At 49.7% G+C, this 27,093-nt stretch overlaps 10 protein-coding genes across 10 annotated transcripts; 4 read left to right on the forward strand and 6 right to left on the reverse strand.

Annotated features, from left to right (window-relative positions):
• Positions 1–469: 469 nt before the first annotated feature.
• On the reverse strand, positions 470–1,692 carry ALT_7548 (uncharacterized protein; the record flags this gene model as incomplete). Its single annotated transcript, XM_033557531.2, has 2 exons — positions 470–1,227; positions 1,284–1,692. The coding sequence occupies 2 exons, from the start codon at positions 1,690–1,692 to the stop codon at positions 470–472; spliced, it is 1,167 nt and encodes a 388-aa protein (XP_033413422.2).
• Positions 1,693–3,328: 1,636 nt separating this feature from the next.
• Positions 3,329–9,151, forward strand: ALT_7549 (putative beta-glucosidase M; the record flags this gene model as incomplete). Its single annotated transcript, XM_089600285.1, has 11 exons — positions 3,329–3,607; positions 3,654–4,252; positions 5,226–5,593; positions 6,296–6,416; positions 6,534–6,688; positions 6,736–6,929; positions 6,976–7,028; positions 7,078–7,300; positions 7,357–7,603; positions 7,649–7,811; positions 7,858–9,151. 11 exons carry the CDS (start codon positions 3,329–3,331, stop codon positions 9,149–9,151), a joined length of 3,696 nt encoding a protein of 1,231 aa, XP_089455178.1.
• Positions 9,152–9,576: 425 nt separating this feature from the next.
• ALT_7550 (uncharacterized protein) lies at positions 9,577–10,257 on the forward strand (the record flags this gene model as incomplete). Its single annotated transcript, XM_033557526.2, has 1 exon — positions 9,577–10,257. The coding sequence occupies one exon, from the start codon at positions 9,577–9,579 to the stop codon at positions 10,255–10,257; it is 681 nt and encodes a 226-aa protein (XP_033413417.2).
• A 71-nt stretch (positions 10,258–10,328) lies between these two features.
• On the reverse strand, positions 10,329–12,708 carry ALT_7551 (uncharacterized protein; the record flags this gene model as incomplete). Its single annotated transcript, XM_033557525.2, has 6 exons — positions 10,329–10,844; positions 10,889–11,753; positions 11,803–11,929; positions 11,974–12,228; positions 12,275–12,490; positions 12,657–12,708. The coding sequence occupies 6 exons, from the start codon at positions 12,706–12,708 to the stop codon at positions 10,329–10,331; spliced, it is 2,031 nt and encodes a 676-aa protein (XP_033413416.2).
• A 1,043-nt stretch (positions 12,709–13,751) lies between these two features.
• Positions 13,752–14,242, forward strand: ALT_7552 (uncharacterized protein; the record flags this gene model as incomplete). The annotated part of the gene is made up of 2 exons (XM_033557524.2): positions 13,752–14,118; positions 14,166–14,242. The coding sequence occupies 2 exons, from the start codon at positions 13,752–13,754 to the stop codon at positions 14,240–14,242; spliced, it is 444 nt and encodes a 147-aa protein (XP_033413415.2).
• Positions 14,243–15,811: 1,569 nt separating this feature from the next.
• On the reverse strand, positions 15,812–16,751 carry ALT_7553 (SDR family NAD(P)-dependent oxidoreductase; the record flags this gene model as incomplete). The annotated part of the gene is made up of 2 exons (XM_033557523.2): positions 15,812–16,638; positions 16,685–16,751. The coding sequence occupies 2 exons, from the start codon at positions 16,749–16,751 to the stop codon at positions 15,812–15,814; spliced, it is 894 nt and encodes a 297-aa protein (XP_033413414.2).
• Positions 16,752–17,503: 752 nt separating this feature from the next.
• Positions 17,504–17,880, reverse strand: ALT_7554 (heat shock 9/12 family protein; the record flags this gene model as incomplete). Its single annotated transcript, XM_033557522.2, has 3 exons — positions 17,504–17,546; positions 17,605–17,797; positions 17,847–17,880. The coding sequence occupies 3 exons, from the start codon at positions 17,878–17,880 to the stop codon at positions 17,504–17,506; spliced, it is 270 nt and encodes an 89-aa protein (XP_033413413.1).
• Positions 17,881–18,714: 834 nt separating this feature from the next.
• On the reverse strand, positions 18,715–19,182 carry ALT_7555 (uncharacterized protein; the record flags this gene model as incomplete). Its single annotated transcript, XM_033557521.2, has 1 exon — positions 18,715–19,182. The coding sequence occupies one exon, from the start codon at positions 19,180–19,182 to the stop codon at positions 18,715–18,717; it is 468 nt and encodes a 155-aa protein (XP_033413412.2).
• Positions 19,183–19,940: 758 nt separating this feature from the next.
• atfC (bZIP transcription factor atfC) lies at positions 19,941–20,810 on the reverse strand (the record flags this gene model as incomplete). Its single annotated transcript, XM_033557520.2, has 1 exon — positions 19,941–20,810. The coding sequence occupies one exon, from the start codon at positions 20,808–20,810 to the stop codon at positions 19,941–19,943; it is 870 nt and encodes a 289-aa protein (XP_033413411.2).
• A 3,163-nt stretch (positions 20,811–23,973) lies between these two features.
• ALT_7557 (putative CP2 transcription factor) lies at positions 23,974–26,320 on the forward strand (the record flags this gene model as incomplete). The annotated part of the gene is made up of 4 exons (XM_033557519.2): positions 23,974–23,987; positions 24,049–24,729; positions 24,802–25,949; positions 25,998–26,320. The coding sequence occupies 4 exons, from the start codon at positions 23,974–23,976 to the stop codon at positions 26,318–26,320; spliced, it is 2,166 nt and encodes a 721-aa protein (XP_033413410.2).
• Positions 26,321–27,093: the final 773 nt, after the last annotated feature.

Below are 27,093 nucleotides of genomic sequence, written 5' to 3' on the forward strand. Positions count from 1 at the left end.
ATGGTACAGATGCTGAGAGTATGCATGCAAACACTTTACGTTGGTCGCGTCGTATGGTTTGAATCTCTTCATCCCATCAAACCTTGTAACCGGAAGGCTTGATCTACCTCTGAAGCTGTCCATTGGAGAGCGTGCCAAATATTAAACGGGTAACATTATTCCTTCGCAACGGGACAAACAGACCGGGTGCGATCTTAGAGAAGCCCTGATCTCTCAGCAATAGGTTATAAAAACATAAAGTATTAAGGTCTCTAGTTTACAGACTGGAATACCCATCTTTTGAGCAATTCCGCGTATTCGCATTGCAAAAGACTAGAACAGGATCTTCTTGGCCGCTTTTAGATCCCCTATTTCTTTCAGAAGCAGTCGCCGTTTCCGCTTAAGTAGACGTTGATAGTACGCCCTAAAAACTCAATGCTTGCGTCAATGAAGTAAAAATGACCACAAGAAAGAAAAATACAGTCCCTTGTTAGAGACTCTCGCTGCTCCTGGCTACTTGTAATGCCTGACTGTCAGAACTGTTGATGGCTACCACACTCTCCAGGAACTCTTCATCCGAATCTGATAAATCTGGGCGCTCGATTGGCATTTTCCCCTTCCCTTCATCGGGACTTAGATACTGGACAACTCTTGCAAGAATTTTATCGGTGTCGTCCAGACATTGTGAGTCGCCGTTAATCATAGCGTTCTTCGCGTTTTGTTCCCACATGTCCAAAGCCGCACGTTTGGCCTGTATTTCCTTCAGTTCTCCAAGGTATCTTCCCTCAAGGAAATCTTTTTTGCGCTTGAGTTCTTCGATCGCCATACTCAGTTCTCTGCGAAGCATGGAGACCCTTTCCGAACGGTTAGAGTCATCCAAAGCTTCAAGAAAAACTTGTGCGTTTCGAGCCAGACGCTCAACACCACCAGCGGTCTTTCGAAGTCGGTGGACGGCAGAGTGTCTCAATTCACAAAGAAGGTGGAATAATTCGCATCTTTTTTTCGTGGTAGCCATCTCACCCATATACCTGGGTAGAAGCTTGGTCCACTCAGTGAGTTCCACAGCCTCTGGGCAATCCCAGCCATTTCTTGCCAAAAGCTGCGGGAAGTGACTTTGAGCGTAGATAAAACAAGCTTCTTCCACCAATCTTTGTATGCCTGTTGTGATGAGGTGTTGACTTCGGTAATGTATGTAGACTGGATAGAGGGATAGGATTGGATTATTGACACCGGTTTCGGTCTCAGGGGCTGATGATGCTGGCTGTCAACAAATATCGCAAGGATTCTTTCATAGGAGTACCAACCATCAATTTCGTAACTTTCCTCGTTGGCTGGTCGCGCCTGGGACTGAATCGTGACTTCTCTTGAAGTCTCCCTCTCAGAGATTTCCCTCACTGCCTTGGCCTCGTCTCTCGCCGCCTCCGCCTCTGAAGCCTCTCGCTCAGCGCTTTGAGCAGGTGACACGTCAAATAACTCGGGAAATCGGATCTTAGCTCTCAATGTCGAGTGGAAAACTTGATCATCAAGGAGTCTCTTGGCAACATTACACATGCGGTCGATATTGTGTTCCCGGAGGATGTCTGTCAGGGTAGGTTTATTCTGTTGGAGCAAGCTCATCACATCCTTTCGCTTTCGGACCTGGGAGTTAGAGCCACGAAAAATGTGCTGGCAAGCCAGATAAACAAGCCTCTCATCGGGGTCTCTCTGAGCCATTTGGACGGTTGGCAGTTGCCCCTGAAAGTGTGGAAGGGATCGAGCTTTTGTAAACTTGGGGGGGTGGTCAGTTTCCGCAAACAGCCAGCATGTTTTTGTAGTATCTGTTTTCAATTTTTTTCCCCCTTTTTTTTTCTTTTTGGATTATGCCGTCATTGATATTGTTTTGCTCAACCTCTTCCTCGGTGTCGGACTCTCCCCACTCTAGGTGCCAATGTTTATGTTATCCATTTTGAACTCGGGAATCAGACTGAGGCAAAGAACTCCACGTGATGCTTGTAGATAGCGCTTGAATCCACATCAGCAAGTAATATAATCCAGGTAGCACATTCCTCTCCAGAAGGAATATTCAGCTCGCAGTCCCTAATCGTGTTGTGAGAGACCACACGACACCATACATCCTGTTGAGGAACTTGAGAACATCCATGTATCACGCAAGTCATACTGCAATATTGTAAATCAGCCCGAGCTCTCACGCAAAATGAGGAAATACAGACCTGCTTTTGGCAAATGTGAACGCCTCTCCAGATGAGCTGCTTCTCTGTACTAGTCGGTGTCTTTCTCCGGGCTCTCGACCCTGACCTGTGTAGTTGACCGTCGAAAATCTCGTCCTGCTTTCCCAGATTGATATTAATGACGTCATCGCGTAGGGCACAGGAGGTGTGTCAGAGGCAGAGTCAGAATCCATAGCAGAGAAGTGATCAGAGGAGTAGGAGAATAAGAATGGACAGAGGGACTGTGGAGAGATGGAGAGATGGAGAGATGGAGAGATGGAGGAGAGAAATAGAAGAGAAATAGAAGCTCAGAGAAGCAGAAAACCATCGTAGTACCATTTGATGGCCGTGAGTAATTAAGCAGTGAATTAGAAGTGAAGACATGTTTATTAAGTAGATACTTCTATTTGACTCAAAAGTGGTATTTGTACATGTCTCCATCCTGGATGATATGCCCTAGATCTTTAGTAACCCCCATTAGTTCCAGACCATGCCAAGGTCTATGACCCGGGAGGCGCAGCTATAATTTCTGATAAGAGAAAAAGAGGGGGATTAGTAGTAGCCATCCGGGCAGATGAAATGATGGGAGTAACTGGAAGGGTATAGAATATTTGGGGGGCCACGGGGGAAAGAAGAAGTTAGGAGAGATGATGACTAGGATAGTAAGATGGTTCTTATATACTGGAGGTCATAATGTGGGCGGTGTTCATGAGACAGCGTATTGGGAGACCATACTAAAATAGTGCCTAATCACACCAGGGAATTCACAGGTCAGCTCTATAAGCAGAATATAGTAGGAAGGCACAGAGCTTGGCTTTCTTGGCTATCTTTAATTGCTTTTCTTTGATTTCTGCTGACGGATCACTGCAACTACCTCTCGAGTGGAGAAAATCGGCTATTCTCTTCCGCGAGCCAATTTTCCCTTTTCGCAAACAATGCCCAAGTTATGACATAATTGCACTCCACCGGCAATTCAATTGAGGAAAAAAAATTGAATCAGTATAGCCTCTCCACACAATTTAGATTATACTTTTCTTTGATTTCATGTCTATGCTCTTCCATATATCGTTTTCATGAGTCCTTTCCTCGCCATTGAGTGAATATCGAACTACAATATATTTGCCAAATCCCTATCGCAATGAATGATCCATAGAATGAAGCTCCCGCGCGCTCAAGAGATTGATTTCGACCTCGATCGATACATCAATCGATATCTTCCCCAATCCCAGCTTCATCGCCTACCATGGCCGATCTCGCGGTTTCTAGGGTATCGCCGTGTCCCGCAACCGGAAGTGGGCAATCTGCTCGTCTGCGCATGGGCATTTGTCGGCGCGTTTAGCGGATTAATTCTGGTAATGGGTGTCTTCAAGTCTTCCGAGACTATCCAAGCGCATCATCCTCCGCTCGTTGTCGCTAGTCTGGTATGTTTCCTGCTGCTAGTATCCTCAGCAAGTGCTGACGTTCTAGGGCGCAACGGCCATCCTGGACTACCAAACGATCCAGTCCCCGCTGGCTCAACCGCGCAGTTCCATTCTAGGACATGTACTTGGAGCGGTAGTCGGGGTTGGAGTCACCAAGCTATTCATGCTGCGGTCAGACTTTGAGGATCTCCGCTGGGTCGCCGGGGCAGTCTGCACCGCTCTGGCGTCGGTAGTGATGGGCCTGACGAACACCGTCCATCCGCCCGGGGGAGCCACGGCGCTGCTGGCGGCGGTGGATCCCACCGTCGACGCGATGGGCTGGTTCTTCGTGCCGCTGGTGCTCATCGGGTCGCTGCTGATGCTGGGATGCGCCTTGGTGGTTAATAATATCCAGCGTCAGTTTCCTATGTTCTGGTGGACGCCGCGGGATGTGGGCCGGAAGAGGGGTCCGCCGGATATCGAGAAGACGTCGGACGTTCCTCAGGACAGTCGAGAACGACGGATAAGCCGTGCGGTTGGGTTGCTACGGGAGAATTCGATTGTCATCACGCCGGATCAGGTGGTGATTCCGGATGGGTTTACGCTGGGGCTGGAGGAGAAGGGTATTCTAGAGGTCTTGAGGGATCGCTTGAGAGATCCGGATCAGTATGAGGGCAGTGTTGGAGATAGTAGTAGTACTGAAAGTTAACATAGAGTATAGACTACTGACGGCCGATGTTCGTCCGAATGTATGTAGATAATGAGTATGACAAATTATCCCGCTTGGGTAATGATGAAGCCACCGGCTTCCGCGGCGGCGATGGTGCCCAGGCGCCTGAAGAATCAAGTATTTACTTACCTTTTGCAAATATCTGATTGGACATTGTAGATCACATATTGGATGCCTGAGGCGGAACATCCACCTTTTTTCCATTCGTCCGACGGCTCGGTTAAACCCCAATCTGAGCTTAATCTCTGCGAATCGTAGAACCTGATCTCCAGGGAGGCAGGAACAAGATCCGCAAATCAGTCTCCAGATGAGCCCGAAACATTCTCATCCCATGGTTCGGGGTTTGCACTCTAAAAGTACGGATGGCGGATGACTACAGCGGCCCAAATATAGTAAGACGACGACTTCTAGCCGTAGCTTTTGCTTGATGTCAATTCTGTAACTCTGATTGATCAGTTGACATCCAGTGGATCATTGTTCCGTGCAGCAGAAGCTTAAGCCTAGGTGTCTAAACTGGGGTAGCAACTGGTGTCTGATAGAATCTGGCCTGATTCATGTTATGTTGAATATTCCAACTGTCAAATGTCACTGAGTGCCTGGGAAACCCCACAATAACCCGCACACGGCTGGCTTCATTATCGGCCTCGTGGGTGGCAAATGTAAAGCGAAGTAGTCAATTTGACGAATCATTTTCATCGAATCGTCGCACCATCCCTCTTCATCGCTGTGGCTTCTCTTCGACATACCTATCTCCTCCGCACCAGCTTCATGTCGCTTTATGGACCTCATGTTGCAATCGTCTCGCAAGTCACACTCGCCGCGATTGATGCCTACTTCATCTACAGAACATTCAATGTTCGACAGCAGCAGCCCTCCTCAAGGAAGCTGTCCCATCTGCTGTTCTCTCAGTCTCAAGCAGGTTGAGATCATCAAGGCCATTGCTGACGTCCCCCATCCAGTTATTCTCTTGTCGGCCGGTGCCAGCGTTACGCTCCTGGTATCCATCCTCAACACCATCACCAACTCCGCATTAATCCATCACAGGATCCACTTCAGTCATGGATCCCACAGCAGCCAGGCCCGCGCCTTCAAGGATCACGCTCAGGCGCTAGAGAGGAAGTTCCCCAGAATACGGGTCACATTCGCTAAACCCGTTGACCAGAGGATACCCGGACTAGAGGCAGGCGGGGAAAAGGACCTTCAAATCAGCCCTCGGCCGAGGTTTCATCGCAAGTTCTCCGATGCATTACCAAAAGCTGCATTTCTGCCCAGACAGCGTGCGTCTGTCCTTATAGCTGACAGTTGCCTTCTGCTTTGGCGAGGACAGTCATGCCCAATTCATCGGTTATCGTGCCGATAAGTTTAGGCTAATCACTTGCGGCACCACGAGCGAGTCATTGTCTTTGAATGTGTGATTACCGATATCAAGATGAGTCTATTCTCCTCTCGAGGAATAGTCTTATGCAGACTGCTCTCGATCATCAATACAGGCATGCTTCGCTTTGACCCTATATCACCACATCCAGAGACATACAGCAATGATCGAATCCTGTGGATTGCCATTTAAAGTAAGCTCAGCCGAAGTTTTACCGGGAGGTTGCATCGATACGTTAGGTTTATCAAGTGTGCTTCGCCAGCGCAGTGTACATTGGCAGTCAATCTCGGGTGGCATTGTTCCGTCAGTCAGTGCGAGGTGTGATTTCATCCAAGAGAAGCAGGGAAATGGTCTGTCGATCGCATGTTGCTATTGGGGGTATTGATGCGAATGCCGGTTATTTGCCACTCCGGGAAGTTGTGGAGATCTGGGGTTTGCGGGGAAGGCGACAAGTCGAGAACATGACGACTCAGGCGAGAGTCTGTCGATTTGGTTCCGCCGATTCCGATGATTGATAAATAATGGTGAAGTATAGAATACGGAACGTGTCGTTGGAGAGTATTTGACATAGCATCGCGTCCAGATATTTGCATAAAGACCACAGACTCACTCCAACCGAAGCTCATTGCCTACAAGTCAAGACGGCCGCCAAGCGTCATCAACCATGTTCCAGTGATCTTCAATTCCGCCGGTAATAGTCCGAGCCATGCAAGGCTTGAGAATCGGTACGTAGAGTGGCACGGTTATGTTACATACCTGACTGAGTCGATGTGAGGGGTAGAATGGGAGAATGCACAGCTATAAAGAGGGGCAAATATACTCGCTACTCTCACCAGTACCAGGCAACAAGGCAAAATCGAGATGTACCCAAACCTAGGACTCGCAGGACTCGCAGGGCTCTTGGCCGCTGCGTCTGTGTGCTTGTCTGCTCCAACAGAGCAGAATATCACCAGTGACACCTACTTTTATGGACAGTCGCCTCCTGTATACCCATCGCGTATGTCGCTCTCCCTTGCATAGACAGAGACACTAATCTGAAAGTAGCCGAGGGAAGTGGAACTGGCTCCTGGGCTGGGGCTTATGCAAAGGCGAAGAAATTTGTTGCCCAGCTCACCCCAGAGGAGAAAGTCAATCTTACTGCTGGGACTGACGCCAATAATGGGTGTTCCGGCAATATTGCGGCTATTCCGCGACTCAACTTTCCAGGGCTGTGTGTATCTGACGCTGGCAATGGTCTTGTACGTGCACACAGCAGCGATTGCTGGAAGTAGCTAATCTCTGTAGAGGGGAACCGACTACGTGAGCAGCTGGCCTAGCGGACTACATGTTGGCGCCAGGTATGCTCGGTCCCTAGTCCACCGCATAACTAATACTGACCGTCCGCAGCTGGAACAAAGCTCTAGCTAAGCAAAGGGCCATCCATATGGCATCAGAGTTCCGCAAGAAAGGTGTCAATGTCATACTTGGACCCGTCGTTGGTCCCCTGGGTCGTGTGGCAGAGGCGGGACGCAACTGGGAGGGTTTCTCAAATGATCCGTACTTGAGCGGTGCCTTGGTCTATGAGACCGTCGATGGAGCACAGTCGGTCGGGGTTGCGACTTGCACCAAGGTCAGTCACCTCGACGGATTCTTGGTTCAGCCAATAACTCTTCGCTTTTCATACAGCATTACATCTTGAATGAGCAAGAGACAAATCGAAATCCGGGAACGGAGGACGGCGTGGATATCGCGGCAGTCTCGTCCAACATCGACGACAAGACCATGCACGAGCTGTACCTCTGGCCCTTTCAAGATGCCGTCTTGGCCGGCAGTGCTTCCATCATGTGCTCATATAATCGCGTCAACAACTCGTACGGCTGTCAAAACAGCAAGACTCTGAATGGTCTCTTGAAGACCGAACTCGGATTCCAAGGTATGTCGTCTTCAATCCGGTTTGCAGTTCAAGCTGACCCATCAGGATATGTGATGACCGACTGGGGCGCTCAACATGCCGGAATCGCCGGTGCTAACGCCGGACTGGACATGGTGATGCCTAGAACCGAAACATGGGGAGTCAATCTCACGACCGCTATTTCCAACGGAACGATGGACGCATCGAGATTGGATGACATGGCCATAAGGTAGTCTCGCCCTGTTGAAGTCGCAACCCCAAACTGACGAAGGCAGGATTATCGCTTCGTGGTATCAGATGAACCAGGACTCTGATTTTCCATCTCCTGGCGTCGGCATGCCAACGGACATGTATGCACCTCATCAGCGGGTAATAGGAAGGGAAGCGTTGTCCAAGCAGGCATTACTCCACGGTGCTATTGAGGGCCATGTCCTCGTCAAGAACACCAACAGCGCCTTGCCACTCAAGTCACCTCAACTGCTCTCCGTATTCGGATACGATGCTAAGGGACCGAATGCCCTAAAGCAAAACTTCAACTGGTTGACTTACAGCCCTGCCATTCAGGAAAATCACACCCTGTGGGTTGCAGGCGGTTCTGGGGCAAATAACGCTGCGTATGTCGACGCTCCGATAGATGCCATCCAGCGCCAGGCCTACGAAGACGGCACATCCGTGTTGTACGACCTTTCATCAGAGGATCCGGACGTTGATCCAACGTCTGATGCGTGTCTGGTCTTCATCAACTCCTACGCCACAGAAGGGTGGGACCGTCCTGGACTTGCCGACAACTCGAGCGATACCCTGGTGAAAAACGTTGCGGGGAAATGCGGCAACACTATTGTCACCATCCACAACGCCGGGATCCGGGTAATCGGCGAGTGGATTGACCATGAGAATGTGACTGCTGTCATTTTCGCTCATCTACCAGGTCAGGACAGTGGAAGGGCATTGGTAGAGTTGCTCTACGGCAGGGCCAATCCGTCCGGAAAGCTGCCGTACACGGTGGCTAAGAAGGCCGATGACTACGGTAGTCTGTTGCATCCGTCCAGGCCAGAGACCCCATATGGACTGTTCCCGCAGTCGGACTTTGACGAAGGGGTGTATATCGACTACCGCGCCTTTGACAAGGCCAACATAACCCCACAGTTTGAGTTCGGCTTCGGACTGTCGTACACAACCTTTGAGTATTCCGGCCTGCGGATAAGCAATCCTAAGAAATCTTCGCAACATCCTCCGTCAGCTGCTATCCAGCAAGGTGGAAACCCTCATCTCTGGGATAAAATTGTCAGCGTAACTGCGGAGGTCAAGAACACTGGACGTGTCGCCGGTGCCGAGGTGGCACAACTCTACGTCGGCATCCCCAATGGCCCCGTACGACAATTGCGTGGATTTGAGAAGGTCGATGTCTCAGCCGGGGAGACTGCAAAGGTGCAATTCGCCTTGAATCGACGCGATCTGAGTACATGGGATGTCGAAGCTCAACAGTGGTCGTTGCAGCGGGGAACGTATCGGGTATATGTTGGACGGTCGAGTCGGGATCTCCCTTTGACAGGGTCATTTACTCTGTAGATAGCAGTCTCAGTCATTATACGAGAGTAATAGCAGAGTCTATGTGATAGACGGTTCTTCTCGTCTTCTCCCTTGGGAGCGTCGAGATTCATGACGTCATCATCTCTAAGGTTGCATTCCTCTCCGATAGAAAAGTATTTCCACCTTATTTAAGGAAGTATCGCTCGAGAGAATAACGGCATTCAGGAGCGTCAGAAGCGCCGCAATATGTGATTTACAGCTTGTTGGAAAAACCACAGATGACACACCTGCCGGAAGACTCGATGCGCATCGTTGACGGAGAGAGTCCGCCCGACACGAACACAGCGCGACGACACGTGAGACTCTCCGCCGATTGTCTCTCGATCTGCAGCTGCAGGTGTGATCCCTCATACCCACTCTCCGCATCAGTCGCATGTCTCGCACGGTTCAACCACAACTATACTATGCCAACCGCCCTCGTCCTCGTCTATCCCTCCGTCAATACTCTCGACACCAACGGCCCGATCGGCGTGCTCTTCCAGGGCGGCTATTCCACGCTCATAGCCGCCCGTGACGAATTCACCACCTCCCAGGAAAATGTAACCTTCAAACGGGATTTGTCCATCGCCGAAGCCAAGGACAGACTAACGGAGTTTGATGTGCTTATTGTTCCTGGGGCGCGACCGAACAATATCCTCCCGTATCTCTCGGCAGATGGCCATCTCCACGAATTGTTAGAGTTGATATCTGCGTTTGCGAAACTCGGCCCCAAAAGCCCCGGGCCGCTGGGCGAGAGGGTCCTTTTTTCAGTTTGCAGCGGGTCATATCTTCTGGCGGCGGCAGGAGTGCTAGATGGTCTTACAGCGACATCACACCGGTTGGGGCTCGGACCTCTGCGAAATTTATGCGACGAGTACACGAGCCGGACACCGGGGGCGAAAGGGACGGAGGTGGTGCCGGAGAATGCAACGGGCACTGTACACTATGTCGATGCAGGAATGAACGCGTCGCAGGTGCGCATTATCACGTCCGGGACCATCACCAACGGCATGGATGCGGCCGTGTACCTTATTTCGCTACGGTCGGGGAGACCGGCCGCGGAGGAGGTGGCGTCGTTTATAGGATATACATGGCGGGAAATGTGAGATCGGGATTTCGGACATATGGGACGTCATGATTGCTATTCTTGGACATAACGCAGTACATATACACTAATCTACAGCATTCTACTACTGCCCGCGTTGGACATGGATCCTTGGACACAGCTGCTATTCCCTCCAAACAAAGCCGCTGCTGCAGCGCGCCACACTGCTTCCTGCGAGAACCAGCTCGCTGCTGTGTAGAACAGCCGACAGTCCGCCGCCTTGTAGGTGAACTGCTGCGGTGTTTCGTTGTCGCCAGGCGCGTACTCATTGCGCAGGTTGACTCCTCCGCCGAAGACAAACGGGAATTCGTCGGGGTCAACGGGGATCGATCGGTTGAATTGCGCCCATTCCTGGATTGACATCAGAGGCGTCGAGCCATTCCGTAAAGTCTCCCGGATCAAACTGTGCGCCGTTTCAACATAGGAGTAGATCCCACCGTAGGCCAGGTTCTGGCCGCCACGAGTGCCGCCAATGGCCTGCATGGGACCATACTGAGGTCTTCCGCCGAACGCGACCGTGCGAACGCCTTGCCGCTGCATTCGATCGACAAAGTAGGCACATGTTGAGACACAGTTGCCATCCGTGATCTGTTCTATTAGCGTTGCCCTTCTCTTGGGCACGGACAACCTACAATGATGATATCCTCCGGGGCAAAGAATCGTTGCGACGAGTCTAGTGGAATCGGTCCATATCCGGTGATCGGAGAGTGCGTCGTGGAGATGCTGGTGAAGTTGAAATTGGCATAGAGGTTCGACAATGACGCTCCGTCCATCTCATACGGTCCGTACCAGGCCTCCAGCGATTTGAAATTGCCGTCCTGGTCTGGCGTCACTGCAGCCTGCCAGGAAAACGGATTCCCCTCCCAGAGCTCGAACTGCAACTTTCGATGCGACTCTGCCAGTCTGGAGAATGCTTTGCTCAAGAATTCTGCGCCGGGGTGAGCCCGTAGCCGAGTCGCTGTGTATGGCACCACATCTGGAAAGAAGATGTGAAACAGGTCCACGCCGGAAGTCAAGCTGCCCCCAGGGTTGCCAGACAGATCCACGATTATCCTCTTCTTGCCAGCTTCGGTCGCGTTTCGCAGGAAGTCCACGGTGACCTGGTGCAAGGTCGCGGAATCAACCGAAAAGGTGGTGACAGCTAGCACGCCAACGTCCTGAAGTGCCTCTTCCGCTAAGAAATATCCCGCTATCAATCCGCCGTAGCTAGACCAGGTTGTGTTAGGATAGCCCCCGCTGTCGGATGCTGCGACTGCTGTCGTTGCAATTGGTGCTTTACGACAGCGAGCGTTGAACAGTGCGGTGCCATTGCGGTACGGGAATTCCAGTGATACGAGATCGGCTGTTCTCTGACTCTCAATAGTAGAGCTGTTGGCAAATGCGAGGGTGAGCCGGTCGCCAGTCCACTTCTCTCCTAGGTTCCGCGACCAGAGACCGTTGTTGCGGGGCGTTCCTAGGGCGGTTTGACTGGCTAATGACGGAAAATTTGTATTATACCTGGTAGTCTGTTAAGTTTCCATGCACCTGAATGAAGTGTAGATCTTACTGAGCGTCTGGATCATGTAGAGCAGCCTCGGAGGAAAAGGATTCAAGGTATTGAGCAGCGTCCTGGCCGTCTATAGACACTACCGGCGAGACGGACTGGACTCCTCGGAGCAAGAGTTGAGCGTCATCTATCGAGTCAGCTGGCTTCGCTTCGCCGTGGCGAGAAACTCACCGAGTGTGTATACCTGCGGCAGCTCCAAGCCATCCGGTGATATTGAGACTAGAGGAACCGAGTTGGAGAATCGAAAGAGCACTGTAGAGCAGAGCTGTAGAGACAGATGAGCGTCATGTGCCGAATTGATGAGTTGTCGCAGATCTAATTCGAAATCCCAATGGCTGGAGTAGTCGTGGTCCTGAGCCTTTTTCCTGACATTGTCCAGACCAGCCAGTAAATCTGTCGATGGCATCAAATATTGGTCTGGGGGATCTGCCAAAGTCAGCGACATCCGTCTGTAATGACAGCAGGCACATACTCTTCAAATTCTCGATCGTCGACTGGAACTGTAGATACTTGCGATATTCGTCAATAAACCTAACAGCATCCTTCGCATCAAACGGCATCGAAGTCAGACACCCATAGGCCAGGTTTCCCGGAATTCCTTTGGTCGTCTTTGCCTGAGCAATCCAATCCGAGACTTGGGCACAAGGCTCGATTTGACGTCCATTATTTTGTATCTGACTTGCTTGAGCTGCAAGGCATGTTAGCGCCAGTATTTGGGATGAGAGTACCCATCGATAATGCATCACGATGTGAGCGATGGAAATGAGTAATGAAAGTGGTTTCGTTTGCTTTTCAGATTTAACAGGCGTCGCCGATATGATGCATCATAATATTTGTACAGTTTCAGGGGCCACGAGCAGACTGATTGACGTCTGATCTGGGCAGATCTTTCTTTTTATATCGCATGATGTGTTGCTGTGGAGTTGGGATCCACAAGCGGTCGAAGTGCTCATCTAAAAGCAGGTTTCCTGTTGATCATCTGGTGTAACCAGTTACAAGTACAAAGTCTTTGTCGAGACCTCTCAATATAAGCTTGGGTAACCAAGTGAGGAGAAACTCCGTGACAACCGGTTTATTGCCTTGTCAAACAATAGACTATCCCTTCACAGCCAATAATCGACTTCTAGTGTCACGTACGGCGGATACTAACGAAACAACTTTACTAGTCGAGGATATTGCAATGGAAGAACTTTGTACCCCGGAGTGAGCAAGGATAGGCACTCGTTTATACCATCTTCCATCGGCTTCATGAGGGCCACATCTCGACACTTTCAATGATATCTTCATCTTCGTCCGAGGCTACCACATCACCAACAGTCAACTCTTGAGTACTAATGCCAGCAATAGCAGTTTGAAAATTAATGCACCCGTTCTAATTTGATTCTCTTCTCCTCCACTCATCCTCTGGGAAGAAAACAACATCAACCTTTGGGAGCCTCAACAGTATCCGACCAGCTTAGGATGTGCATATATATATTTGTGTAGGATGTCGGAAAATTTGACTTTCTGTCATCTTCGAACACAGGCAACCAGTCACTACTGAATCAGACCAGTAGAATCTTTAACGAACTCAATTCTGTGTACTTTGAATCCACAACTGATTTCTGCCATATTCTGATCTCTGACTGATTTCATCAATAGACACATCCCCCGCTTGGATCTAAAGGCCTCCGGATCCTTTATCCAATAACCACAGACCAATAAATGTTACCCGTCTTGGCTGATAAGCCCGCCAATCAGCAATAGCCATTCTGGCTGTGGCTCAGGGTCCGTCCTCTTCTTGGATCAGGCGGCTCAGGGGAACAAAAACTGTGTTTCTGTGTCAGTGTGATGATGAAAATCGTCAGCCATCGCGCCTCAAACAACCAGTGGCCGAATCTATTCTACCATCTTTCACTCTTATCAGTATAGAATTATCTTTCCTTCATCATCTCGCACTCACTGTCAGCATGCAATCCATCTTCTTCCTTCTTTTCCTCACATTCAGTGCTGTCGTCCTGGCTACCTCATCCACCTCCTACAACAAATGGGTCGAGAATCTTCCCTCATGCATGCAACCCTGCTTCAACACCTTCTTTACGAATATTGCTCAAGCCAAATGCGGCAAGGGTGCCAGCAGCAGCACCAAACCATCCGACATAAACTGCATCTGCCAATCAGGCACTTTTACCTCGACTAACGGGATTGCGCCGTCCATCGCCGACTGTGCATCGGTGCTATGCCCGGATGCAGCGTCTCAGTTGCAAACTGTCCTGGGTTCTTATACCCAGTTATGCTTGAATCAGGTCAATTCAGATGGATCCGTGCCGAGTCTAGGTATGTTCGCGCGATTCCTCCCGTCGAGCCTTGCTGATCTTTCATAGGGAGCACAACGCCGGTGTCAGGCTTGGATGCAATCCTTGTGTCGGGCGGTATTGCCCTTCTTCAATGTGTCTTATAGTCGGTTGTGTCTGTCGTGCTTTTCTTGCTCTGTTGACATGATGCATAGTGATGATCTATTGCTTGGGTATGGCTGTCTTTCATTCCCGTAAACCCTTCGTGCATGTAAAACCAGGCAGTGCAATATTGTCTGGTATAATGCCGTTTCTCTGTAATGAAACGCTCGCGTCGCAGCATCTCGCCTGCTATGACGGACCAGTAGAAGTAATTCTGCGATGTAAGCTAGAAGAATTTGTTTAAAAGGAGCACATTTATACACTCTATGCACTTGACGTATACCAAACATTGTTGAGCATAGATTTCACTTCGCTTATAATAGCAAGGCAGATTACTCGCCCCATTTCGAAAGCCTCTCCTCGTCTATCACCAATCGACGCCGTTGAAGAATAGCAACAATGTGGGATAAGCTTCACGACTGCTGACAGTTGCAAATATAATTGCACAGCCACCCACTTAACAAAGCCCGTGCCACGTGTATGTACCATTGAATTCCGATCGACAAGCACCTAGACCATTTCAAAAGATAAGAAAAGGACCTCAAAGACTGAAACAGCACATTCAGCCCCAGAAACATCGTTCGGCCCCAAGCGGCCCCAGCCCCGCAGCTTAGCGCTGATCGTCTGGCACAGCCCAAGCCAAGATTGCTTCGAAAGCTTAGCCGGTACGAGGTGATTGCTTGTTGGGTCAAGGTTCAATACGAGGCTGAGGTTTGATCTCGCAGTGGAATGGCCATCGCTATGACACGGTGTCCCAGCTATTTTTATGACAGACAGTCTCGTTGGGAAGGTATAAAGGGGTTCAATCCCGTTGCAAACTATGACGATGAACAAGACATCTAAGGACCAGCATCGACTATCCCCTCGCCTCTTCTCAAATATCAAACGTGATCATATCGAATCAAAATGTGTCTCCTTATTCCTCTCTTCCTCGCCAAGAACAAAAGAGCACAGCAGAAAGGGGGTGATTCTGACTACGCAAGACCTCGACCATCAATGAGAGAACAGCCCAATTCGCAATGGATCAGAGAACATCGTCAGCCGTATTTCCATCATGGCAGTAGACAATCAAGAGGCAGCCGGAAAGACATCCATTGAGTATGTAGGTACCTCGACTTCTTCGTTGGAGGTTTGCTAACCGGGACAAAAAGAATTCGTCGCGAAAAACTTGAATATACCCGCGATGTATGACTTCGACTATGGGCTGCCTACTGGACATTGGAGGAGCTGGATGGCATATTGATTGATATAAAGTTTGATTTGGAAGCATTTTGATATACATTGATCTGCGTTTACTTAGCATGAAGTTATTTATACCTTGTTGGCCATTTGACTCGTCATTCGTCCTCCCATCTCAAGATCAACTTGTTTGTCGCTAGACTACTACAGTCACTACTTCTGGTGAATAACAGAATCCAGTTTTCCTGCTGTCGGAAAACGCGATAATGTCATGATTAATGCGGATCCAGTTCCCCTCATCTCACACTATAGATGGGTAATCGGCAACCACTTCAAGAAACGTAGAAGACAATCCATGCATTCGTCATATCTCATTATCATACAGTGACATGATATTAAACAGTTCCAGTAGCAAGAACATAGCCACCATCGACCACGATAGTCTGCCCGTTCAAGTACTGGTTGCAGACGGCAAAAAGAATAGCGCTGCCCATGTCTTCATCCTTGCCCGGTCTTCCAGCAGGAACCTTACCCTCGTACTTCTCCTTGGGCAGGGAACTCTTCTGCTTCTCGTCGCTTTCATTGGCGGTCATTTCCGAGGGGAACACGCCAGGCGCGATGTTGTTGACACGGATCTTCAAATTGGAGGAGGCGATCTCATGCGCCAGCATTCTCGACACATGGATGGCGGCGCCTTTGCTAGCGTTGTAGTGGAAGTGGTGCTGGGCTGTCTTGACGATGCCTGAAATGGAGCTGATGTTGACGACGGTACTGGACCAACCATGCTCGATGTCGGTTCCCTTGTTCAACAGGGGCAGGAAAGCAGTGGTGGTGAAGTAAAGCTGGGTGACGTTGGTGCGGAAGATCTCATCCCACTCTTCAATGGAGTTTGATTCGTCCTTGAAGAGCTTCTGGTGCAGTTCCTCGGCGCTCTTGCTGTCAGTGTCCTGTGAAGTTCCAGAGATACCAGCGTTGTTGACGAGGATGTGCAGTGCCTTTTCCTTGGAGGAGATTTCGTCGACAAGTTTCTGGATGGATTGCTTGCTAGTGACATCGGCGGTGATGGGAATAATCTGTCCGGGAATGTTGTGCGAGTACAATTCTGCAACACGGTCGAGCTTTTCTCCCGTCCGACCAGTGATGTATACCTTGGCACCGTTGACAGCCAGTGCCTGTGTGATCATGAGGCCAATTCCCGAACCACCTCCAGTGACGAGGGCAACTGCGCTGGTCAGTATCGTATCATCTGGACGGCTGGAACAACATACCTCGGCCCTTGACGCTGAAGAGGTTTTCGAGCTTGAAACGCTGGTTCTGTTGCTGAGCGTCCGACATGGTGATTGCTTGTTTATGCCTTTCTTCTTCGTGATGGGTCTTGATTTGCGGAAGTGAGGTGAGTTCGGTCGATCTTTGTTGATCCGGCTGGGCACTGCCGTCGGCTCTATATAAGTGCAAGACTGAAACAGGCCATACATACTATCATCATGTTGGCGTAATTCGATGCATGTGAAGCCAAAAACCTGGCTCAGTGGCGAGTCTAGATGCAAATGTGTGGAGAAGTTGAAAACCGTTGAGGAAATTCATCAGCATGACGTAGTGATCAAGAGCGATGATTCTCAACTGTATATTTCTACAACATATTCATTAAGCACATACAACCATGAGGATAATAAATTATATCATTCCAATCTTATTCGTTAAACTGTAGACATTGATCGCACGCTCGCATATCAGATCGTCCTATGAAGGGCTAGTTAGCTGTGCATGGCAGCTAGTACTTTAGTCGAATGCTCGACAACGAAGCATTGGAAAGTGATTGATGATAGATAATTAAACAATATAAGTCCAGTATATCAAGATGCTGTCTGTATTCAGCAGTCTCTAGGTATATTCCGACACTGTCCAATTGGCAGTGCAATCGAAGAGTAACTGTCAAAGATACAATGCTCCTGGCATAATCGAGAATTAACACTCTACTATCTATAAATAGTATAGATCACGTGTACAATTGATATTCATCAAATTAAACTAACAGTCATAACCCCTGGTTATCTAATATACAGTTCGTCATAGCTCATTCTCATAACTTAATGATCACCGAGTCCCATAGCATTCTTCGCCTTCTGGCCCCTATCGCGACAAGTTAGCACCTGATCAGTCAGATTTCCTCCGGATGCGGGGAACATACATTGTCTCGGTGCTGCTACCATGGGTCTGGTTGTCCGTCTCGCCACGCACGGAATCGTAGGCCTGCTGCGAGTACGACTTTTGGTTGTCGCCCTGTGCGCTGCCGGTGAGACGGTCGGTAGCGTCGGTGAAGGTCTCCTTCATCTTGTCCATGGAGGACTTTTGGGAGTCAGGAGTGACCTTCTCCTGAGCCTCTGTTGCGGAGTTAGAATTGATCTGTTGCTGGTGAGTTGGTGAACATACTGGTAGAGAAATCTTTGCGGCCGGTGTCAGACATGTTGATAGTAATGTTGGTTTGAAATGTAAGAGTTGTGTTTGAATTGGCTTCTGTAAAATGCTTCTGATTTGATGATCTGTCCTAGAATGAGAAACGGCGACTGAAAAAGTACCCTTCTTATATGTCCTTCAGGACGCGATCGACCGTCAACGAGGTAGGAGTTAGAAAGACGTCATGGCTTGTGACACGGCCTGATCAGGGATAGAGCAGCCAAACGGCTGGGTTCATGAATCACCATTTTCTGGGGAAGTACATTGTCGGGCTGTTTCTTGCCACTTGAGGCGGGGGAGTGTGATAGTCGATGTGATGATTTTCGACGTCATCGTCTTCGGCAAGTGTTGTAGATCACCGATAACTTTAACCTTCCTTTCCCAGGGACCCAGTTAATATGACATGCGATATTGTCATTCGATCTACATTTCTATCCTCGATCGTACCTTGACAAGGTCTGCTCATTGCAAAGAACAAACATTCAATCCTTCTAGAACTACTAATAGGTCTATGGACTCTCTTTCCCTCATATGGGTCAATTCTACTATTATCTATTCAATGACGTCATCAATTTGGATATCCGAGGTTGGACACCGGAGTCGGAAACATCATCTCAGAATAAGTAGCTAGATCCTGACTAATTATTTACGGAGTATTGACTCTGGCAGAACCGTTGCAGAATGTCAGTCATTGGAGCTTACAGGTGTAGGTGTAGATTTATCAATTAGATCTATTTTTGTATTTGAGTAGTTTACATGGTCATTCTGATAACGACTGATAACGACCACTCTGAAAGAGCGAAATAGTAGTCAAGTAGTCTGCAAGCTCGGGCACACGGGGATATCACCGTCGCTGTGGCCCAAGCGTCCGCCTTCGAGATACAAAACTGGTCGGCACAAAACAGATACAACACTCGTACTGCCCCTGCTCATTGGTACTGTACCGCACACAGGTGAGGCAGACGCGATGCCCACACTTGGTGAGAAACACCTCCCGACCATCGACAGCGACGCACGAATGGCAGAAGCTCGTCGGATCGGGCAGATCGCCCCGCTGGATTCTCCGCTCCATTTCGGCGACTAGCTCCTTGCCCTTTTCTGCGCGGGCGCGCAGTAGCCGCACGCGGTACTGGAGAGCCTCCATTTCAGCAGCGCTCGTCCCGTGTGACTCGGACCAGCTCGCCGGCGTGGGGATCGGTTCGAGAAGCGCAATCGGGCGCAGTCTCTGTGCGACTGGGATGGATTGCGAATGCTTATGCTCGAGCAGCCAGCGCCGGCGCAGCTGTTTGTTGAGGAGGAGGGTGAAGAGCATCTCGGCGGTCTTCCACGCGAGCCATTGCGACCGGTCGTCTAGTTGCAATATCCTCGCATCTTGTTTTTGTGGTCGTCCTTGCGATGTTGAGGTGACTCTTAAACTTGTCATGGGGCCAAAGAGCAAACAGACAGACATGTAAACGAATGACAAGAGAACGAGCCCTATAGCCCCGGTTTGCCGTGATGGGAAAGAGGCAAAGGGTCAGTTTCTCTTCGACCACCTGGGTTGGCTGGCAGTGGCCGAGTGTCTTTTCACATCTGGACGGCATTGTTATATATATTCATGCCTATCAACATTTCCGAGGTGGGTTTGCGGCATCGGCCGATCCGATCAGCCACAATTCTTGCAGTTTCGGCCGGTTTGGAGCCATTGACTGGAACGGAGACATATCCAATCCATGGCTGCAGGAAGATAATTCCCCAGACCCTCGCCACGCCTCGGCTCAAAAGGGCATTTCAGGCCTCAGGCATTAATCCAGTCGATGACGTTGTTATCACACGATCTGTTGTGATGAAGCCCATGATTGGTCAATTGACTCAGCAATGACAGAGGTAAGATACAGCTGATATGTGCTCTGCTGACTGGGTAGTAGACTGATAGCAGCTTTGCTATGCAGCGCCATATATTTCTGTTTATAGACTGTGTAGTAACCTCCACATGGCTTGACAGTTTTAACTCCAAAATAATACATATCCGATGCACGCCAGGATCCAACTCCATGAAACATAACTCACTAGGAGGGGTAATGTAATTGATCACAATTGAACAAAATCCACAAAGTCACCACCCGATGTGGTCCACGGTGCATCTGCAACCATGGACATCTTCATCGTCGGGGACTGTTGCTGCAAGACATCATCATCGTTGAACATCAGAGGCTGCGCCTGCTGCTCAGAGTACCCAGGAGAGTAGGTACTGATCGGTCTACCTGGCGCAACAGCCGCACCAGCCTCCTCAACCATCTGAGCAATGTAGAATTTGAGCGGCGGGTCTTCACATTGTGCGTGCTTCAGCAGTTCATCCTTCAGAGAGAGCAGTTCGGAGCGCATCCGGTCGCGCTCCGAGAGAAGCCGCTCTTGCTCCGCAGATTGTTTGCGATACAGGTTCTCCAGTTGCTGGTTGCGTTCTTTCTTCTGGCGGCGGCATTTGCTGGCTGCGCGCCGGTTGCGCTCGAGATATCTCTCCCGACGGGGGTCGTTCTTATCATATACCTTTGATTTTGAACTGCGTTTGCTAGATTTTGAAGATTTTTTGGGAGAGGTGATGTCTGATTCTGTTGTGGCGGACGTAGAGGTAGAAGTTATAGAAGAAAGGCTGGTGATGGATGAGCGCGATGGTCGAGCAGAGTGGATATTTGGAGCGGCCTGATTGGTGGAAGCTGGCTTTAGCTCCGGACGCTGGGTGTACGGGGGTTTATTATTATTATTATTATTATCGATGCTGGTGTCTGTGCGCTTGGAAAGAAAAGCGGGATCGAGGACATGGAGATCCTCATCGCTCAGAAGGACAGGTTCATAAGTGGTAGAATCACCTGGCGGCAAGGCAAGAGCAGTGGGACTGAGGCTGGCCCAGTCCAGAAGATTGCCATTGGCCGTCTGCTCGGTAAGAAGTGTGGTGGTCGTCATGATGCAGGTGATAGATACACTCGAGCTGTACAGCTGTGCAGCTGAGCGATTGAGTTATGGACAGATGGTCGGACGGATATGAAGAAGGTTTAGACGTATGATGCGATCACAGCTAGGGTGTGAGGCAGAAGCCCATAGGCCAATATATATAAAGCCTATAATGGTACTGAAGCCGTTGCTGTAGTTGTAGTTGTAGCTGTACAAGAGTGTTTGAAGTCTCACTTATCGAACCGGTCGGTCACTCTCTTTTAAAGAAAAGACTAAGACATCCCAAGGAAACCTGCTGGAAAAGCCAGAGGACTCGTTCAGGTGCTGGAGAATGTTTCCTGCTACGCAGTTCTGGACCAAACGCCTCCTTCCGCCCCAGCCAACATATGAATCTTGATGTAACTGAACCCTGAGAACGGACATGAAGGAAGTCTAAAGAGCAATCAAGCTCAGAACCAGGGAGGAGAGCTTTAACCCCAGTCAGTAATGCCCAGCAACCACTCCGTCGACAGCCTACCCTACCCAAGGAATCATATTTAAATTACCTCTCGTACAGTGTATGGATAATGATCATGATTCAAGAAGGCACACTGACAGCTGCTTTTCCGCATAATCTCGTTACATTGAAGGGGGGTTGACGCAACGGTAGCAATGATTGGCCGGATGTAACAACCGGCATTGCACTAATGTCTGATCAGCGGGGCCAAATTTCTTGGCCCACCAATCATCAGGCGCTGTTTGGGCGAGTGAGTGGATTCCTTATTTGAGAGTGGACGACTAAGGTAATTGACAGCCCGTTTTCATGGGATTGTTGCGGCAGTCTGTCGATGAAAAAACCTTAAGGTACCTAGCTCATGATTTTCTGTCAAGGAGCCTCACGAGCAAAGGGCAACGCCAATATGGCACAAAGAATAGACAGGAAACAATGCGGGGTCTGTCTGAAGAGAAGATCTGCAGTTCTGCTCAAGCCACACGAGTTCGTCGGTTCGTCCTCGAGGAAAAGATAAAGAATTCCACAGCAAAAAAACCGAAGAGAAATGCACCACGTCTGATTCGCTGGATCTTCTTTCGGCCACTCGGGCTCCAGCGATATCTGATTCAACCCATTTTAACATCAGACTAGATTTCGGAGTTCCATTACCCCTCGGTGGATAGGAGGCGCTGGCTGACGTCACGGCAGTGCGTAGCTGCATTGGAAAAAGAGAACATGATCCATCCGCTTAACGACGAGAGAAGCTTAAAAGTGTGTGGAAATAGCTGAGTATCTGCTTGTAGATCCTGCCTCGGACCCAAACTGTAGCCCTGGGCGATCATGCTCATGTACTGGGAGCAAGTACCTCTGGTAGTACTAGAGAAGCATAGAGAGGCTTCATGGATACTGCAATGCACAGTCTCGACTCGTAAGATGAAATTGGAGATGATAACGCGGAGGTGGCGCAGATACACAGCATCCTGGATTGATCGGCTTTCTGTCGGGTCCAAGCTGCTCATAGCCAGTGAACCACAGCTGCTCGTGCCACACAAAGAAACCTTCCCGTCCTCCAAGACATACCTTGACGTCATCGGACACTACGGGTGGGATCTACGTTGTATTGTTGAGTCTGTTGTCCCCGTACATGAAAAGTACGAATCTACAGTACACAACTGAATGGAAGACTACTGCAGTCGGTCGGATGTGGCTACTCTAGGGGTTTGTGCCGAAGTTTGGTGTTTTCATGTCATACAAGACATGAAGGACAACTCACGTGGATACATTTCTCATTGCTGCAGAGGCAAGGGTAGTACCCTGAAACAGGTCAATCGGACTGTACCTGGCCCGTTATAGCATGATTCCTCTACACAATCCTGCTGACAGCTAGGGGCGTTGAGTTGATCTTGGCCATGCGCATGGTATATATTTCTGCCAAGGATAAACTACATCCCCATGTAGAATCCAGGAACAGATCACAGTCGCATTGTTACAGGAAAATAAAATGCTAGCGGTAGTAAATTTGCCATAAGCGAGCCCTGTTTTGAGTCTTGAGAATGTGCAGCGGCAGTGGAATCGGAAGTGGCAAAGATCTAGAGATCTGATGCGACAGATCAAAAACTATCTAGTCCTCGGGGAGAAATGTCAACATCGGACAGTACTCCCAATTGAGGAAATTCGCCATATATAAATACATAAGGCAGCCTGTGGCAAATGCAAGCAAGTCTAGACTTCTTCTCCAATACTAATACATATTTGTCTATCTACCCCGAAGCGCCGACAATGAAGGCATCGCCTTCTCCGAAAGGGCAAAGACCCCTTGCATAATTAAGTGGGATCAAGGAACAGAACTATTATTATTTTTTTTTTCCTTTCCCTTTTTTTTTCGTACCATCCTGGGCTCAGTTCTTGCACTTCCTCTCTCGGCTGGAACTTCCGTCCCAATCAGGCGACCTCTTTTGCTGCTGCTGTCCACGAGGCTAGAGAAAGGCCCCACTGGTTATTCACGTTTCTTCCACTCACACGACGCTCTCGGCACGACTTCTAGATGAGTCGGCAGTACCTGGTATCGATTCGATACCTTTACTCTCCTGCAGATTATTATTATTATTTTTATTATTATTATGGTAAAGCGGGAATAGACAAATCATAAATTCTAATTATGATTTCATGTTAAAATACCTGTATGCTTATATCAAATATCATTAAATATTTAAATATTACCAGACCGAGTCCGTGTCCCCTCGTTCTTTTCCTCCCACCGCTGATCCCCAGTTACTGTCCGTCTCTTATAGTAGTAAGGTAGTAGCTCAACTGCCGTACCTTCTTTTTGAGACCCAGCATGTCCAGTGGTCCTGGTGTCTGCCTGTTTGTCTGTGACCCTGAATTGGCCTGAATGGGACCCAGGGATCAGATAAAAGGCCTGTGCCATCCAAATTTCCCCGTTCCAACCAACTATATCCCAGCTGTGTTCCCTCCTTTCTCCCCGTTGTTTCATCACTCGAGGGGGATGCGTCGCCTTTCGCTCGTTGCTTGCTTGGAGGACGTCACTCATTTCATCTTCAGACTTGATATCTGCCGGGTGGGTTAAATTCTGACGGTTAATAAAAATTGCCACTGCTCTTTTATAATCCTCGTGTCTGTCGTGTTGTCTGTGACTTGTGAGACCCTTCGACGTCGGAACACGTGTACGTCGAAGCGAGGAAAATGTTTGACAAAAGGTTTGTTTTTCTCTGGGATAGCAACGGCTTTCAGATCATTCTCGAGACTAACCACCAGCAGGACGAAGCAGAAGCCTGGAGCAGAGCTGATCGGGGAGTTTCGAAAGAAGTTTTCCCAGGTCATCACAGACCCCTTTCTCACACAACAGGCGTCACTGGAGCACAACGATGCGAAACTCGCAAAGCACCCCATACTCCCATCACAACAATTTCACCCCCAGCTCAACCATCACCAGGCGAATCCGAATGTGGTCGACTTTGTCACTCCTTCAGCCCTGCAAGCCGGCCTTCTTACTCCCACTGCTAATCAGATGTGCGCCGTAGTCCACAGTCCTGCAGGGGACCTTCACACCCCAACTGTAGAATGGAATCTGGCCAGCACGCCTTGGATATGGGATCAGATGGTCAGCGTACAGTCAGACCTTCAGGATCAACAACAACCACAACCACCACCGCAACAACAACAACTACTACATGGACACGCGCCGACGGCAACCCGAGGCGTGGCGGTTTTACAGTCGCAATACCAGCATCATCTGTTTCAGAACATGGACCCGTTTGCATCAAACCACATACTACCGAGCAACGTCTCGTTCGGGGCAAACTCAGACTACGATCCATTGGACACGGCAAGCCATCGAGATTCATTTACAGAAATGTTGGGACATGTCGCGCAGCCTCTCCTCCCAGTGGCGTCGGACGCGGTCGACCGCGCCGACTTCCCTTCGAAGCCCGAGAATCCGTGAGTCCTCTACAATGCGACGACTACAATCGGCCCACTGTTTGCTGACTCGCCCTGTTTGTAACAATGTAGATTCCGCTATCGTGTCACTCTCCACGCTCCCACCGCTATCGCGGATCATGCGCATGAACCGCCAGTCACCTATCTCAACAAGTCCCAGTCATACTCGGTATCCGTTGTCGACTCTACACCGCCGCCGCACGCCACACAAGCCGTCAAATATCGCACGAGTGTGAGAATCACCTTTGAGGAACCGGCACATCGATCGAATCCAGCCCGGTGCTGGCGACTCTGGAAGGAAGCGCGAGGGGCGGTCGAGGCGCAGCAACGAGGGGGGAAGATACGAGCGTTGGAGTTTGTGGACCTGCGTATGGGATCGAAGAAGAACGCGCCGCGGATCAAAAAGGTGGACAGCGCGTCGTTTGACGGGTTCTGTGTAACCTGGACGAGCACTCCGGAAGCCGGTTCTTCCGAGTGCGTGATCAACGTCCGCTTGAACTTTCTCTCGACGGATTTCAGTCTATCCAAGGGTGTCAAAGGCGTTCCTACGAGATTATGCGTCAAAACGGAGATGATTGGCCTCGAGGATGGCACTCCTCCTGCGCCGGGAGTTGGCACCGAAGCCGAGATTTGCTACTGCAAGGTTAAGGTGTTTCGCGACCACGGAGCGGAAAGAAAGCTGTCCAACGATGTGGCGCATGTGCAGAAAGCGATTCACAAGGTCGAGCGGCAAATCGCGCAGGGAGATATCGACGGCAATAATGGTCTGGGAAAGCGGAAACGGCGAAAGGGCGTGGGACACGGGCTGACCAAGAACCATACCGTATCGATGAGCCTCTCCCCCAGCCGTTCCAACAGTCTCACGGGCATAGACGATCTGCACCGGGCTTTGTTCGAGCTGCGCAACCTCTTCTCGTCCTCCCAGCCGGTTAGTCTGCTCTCACTGCAGGGCGACGTGCTGGATGATCCGGATCAATCACCAGTTTCTCTACCTCGGGACTCGTCCACGCCTGTGTCTCTTGGACGGGACAGCGCGTCCGAGACTGATGCAGGGGTCAACTTCCATGGCGACCTGGTCGAACTCCCACGTCGTCCTTTCGGGCGAGAAGCAAGTACTGTTGAGCCGAAGATGGAATCTCCTGATCCGGGCCTCAGCGACATAAATGGTCGATCTTCACCTGAGTCGGATACCGGTGATCGGTCATCCAGCCCTCGGCATGGTAAGTTGCCAGTATTGTTTGATTTAGAATATGATCTGACCAAGGCAGTGGCATGCTTTTACGTTCGATTCCAGGACAAACAGCAGCAAGAACCCTACTACCGCGCCGTATACCTCACCGAGCGAACCGCATCCGACTTTATAGACCAACTATCCAAAAAATACAACGTCCAACCCGACCGTATCATCAGTCTCGTCCATATCAATCCGAACAGCCTACGCGTCGCCGTCGACGATGACGTCGTGGGAGCAATCCCCGAAGGACAGGACATGATTGCCCAATTTACCGAGGTTCCCGCTCCGTTGAGCAGCGATGGAGAGGGCGAGGGCGAGGGAGATAGCACGGGGTACGAGGTTCAGCTACTTTTTTGACGCGTTCTGTTCTGCAAACTCGACAGATTTTGAGCATCAGGTTCTGGTTTTTGTGCGCACTCAGGGAATGTTCATTATATGACTTGCCGCGGACGGGATTTGCATGACTGGTGATGATGTACGTTTAGACCTGCATGAACATCTAGACTACGCCTACTGGATGGGTATGAAGCGACGACATGACAAGAAAGCCTAGCATATACAGTTAATATCATACGAGATTTGCCAGCAAGAGATTTATATGCCTTCCAGGCTGTGAAGAAAATTCCAAGCACAGCTGAAATCAATAGCAAGGAACAAAATTAGAGCCTGGAGTTGGCCACAACAGAACAGTCTCACCAACTCCAGCTCCTGCCGTACTATCGTTATTGACAAAATGAAATTTAGCAAGCGATGCTTTTATCCATGCAACCTTGCATGTTCGAGAGTGCACAGACCAGGCCCTGTGGGTCTAGAGGATGAATGATATGGACAGTTCAACCACGTCAGGAATGATAAATTACTTTTACTAGTAGAGCCTTGCTCGTAGGAATAATGAAAGACTTGTCGTTTTTGATAGCGTTTTAATTACAGCCTCACCCACGATCTATTGCTTGAAATGGTTAAGCCAATTGCTTCGTTGCGATGATGAATCCGAAGTTCGGCCGAGAACTCCCAATGTCCCAGCATCACAGTGATGGCCGTGCACTGTGCATGAGACATGTCAGATTGGATCGGCCGTAGAGGTATGTGGTGGCAGCAGTTGCATCGAGGAATACTCGCGATCCCGAAAG

The sequence above is a fragment of the Aspergillus lentulus genome (assembly GCF_001445615.1).
Source record: "Aspergillus lentulus DNA, contig: Alt16, strain: IFM 54703, whole genome shotgun sequence".
Lineage (NCBI taxonomy): Eukaryota > Fungi > Ascomycota > Eurotiomycetes > Eurotiales > Aspergillaceae > Aspergillus > Aspergillus lentulus.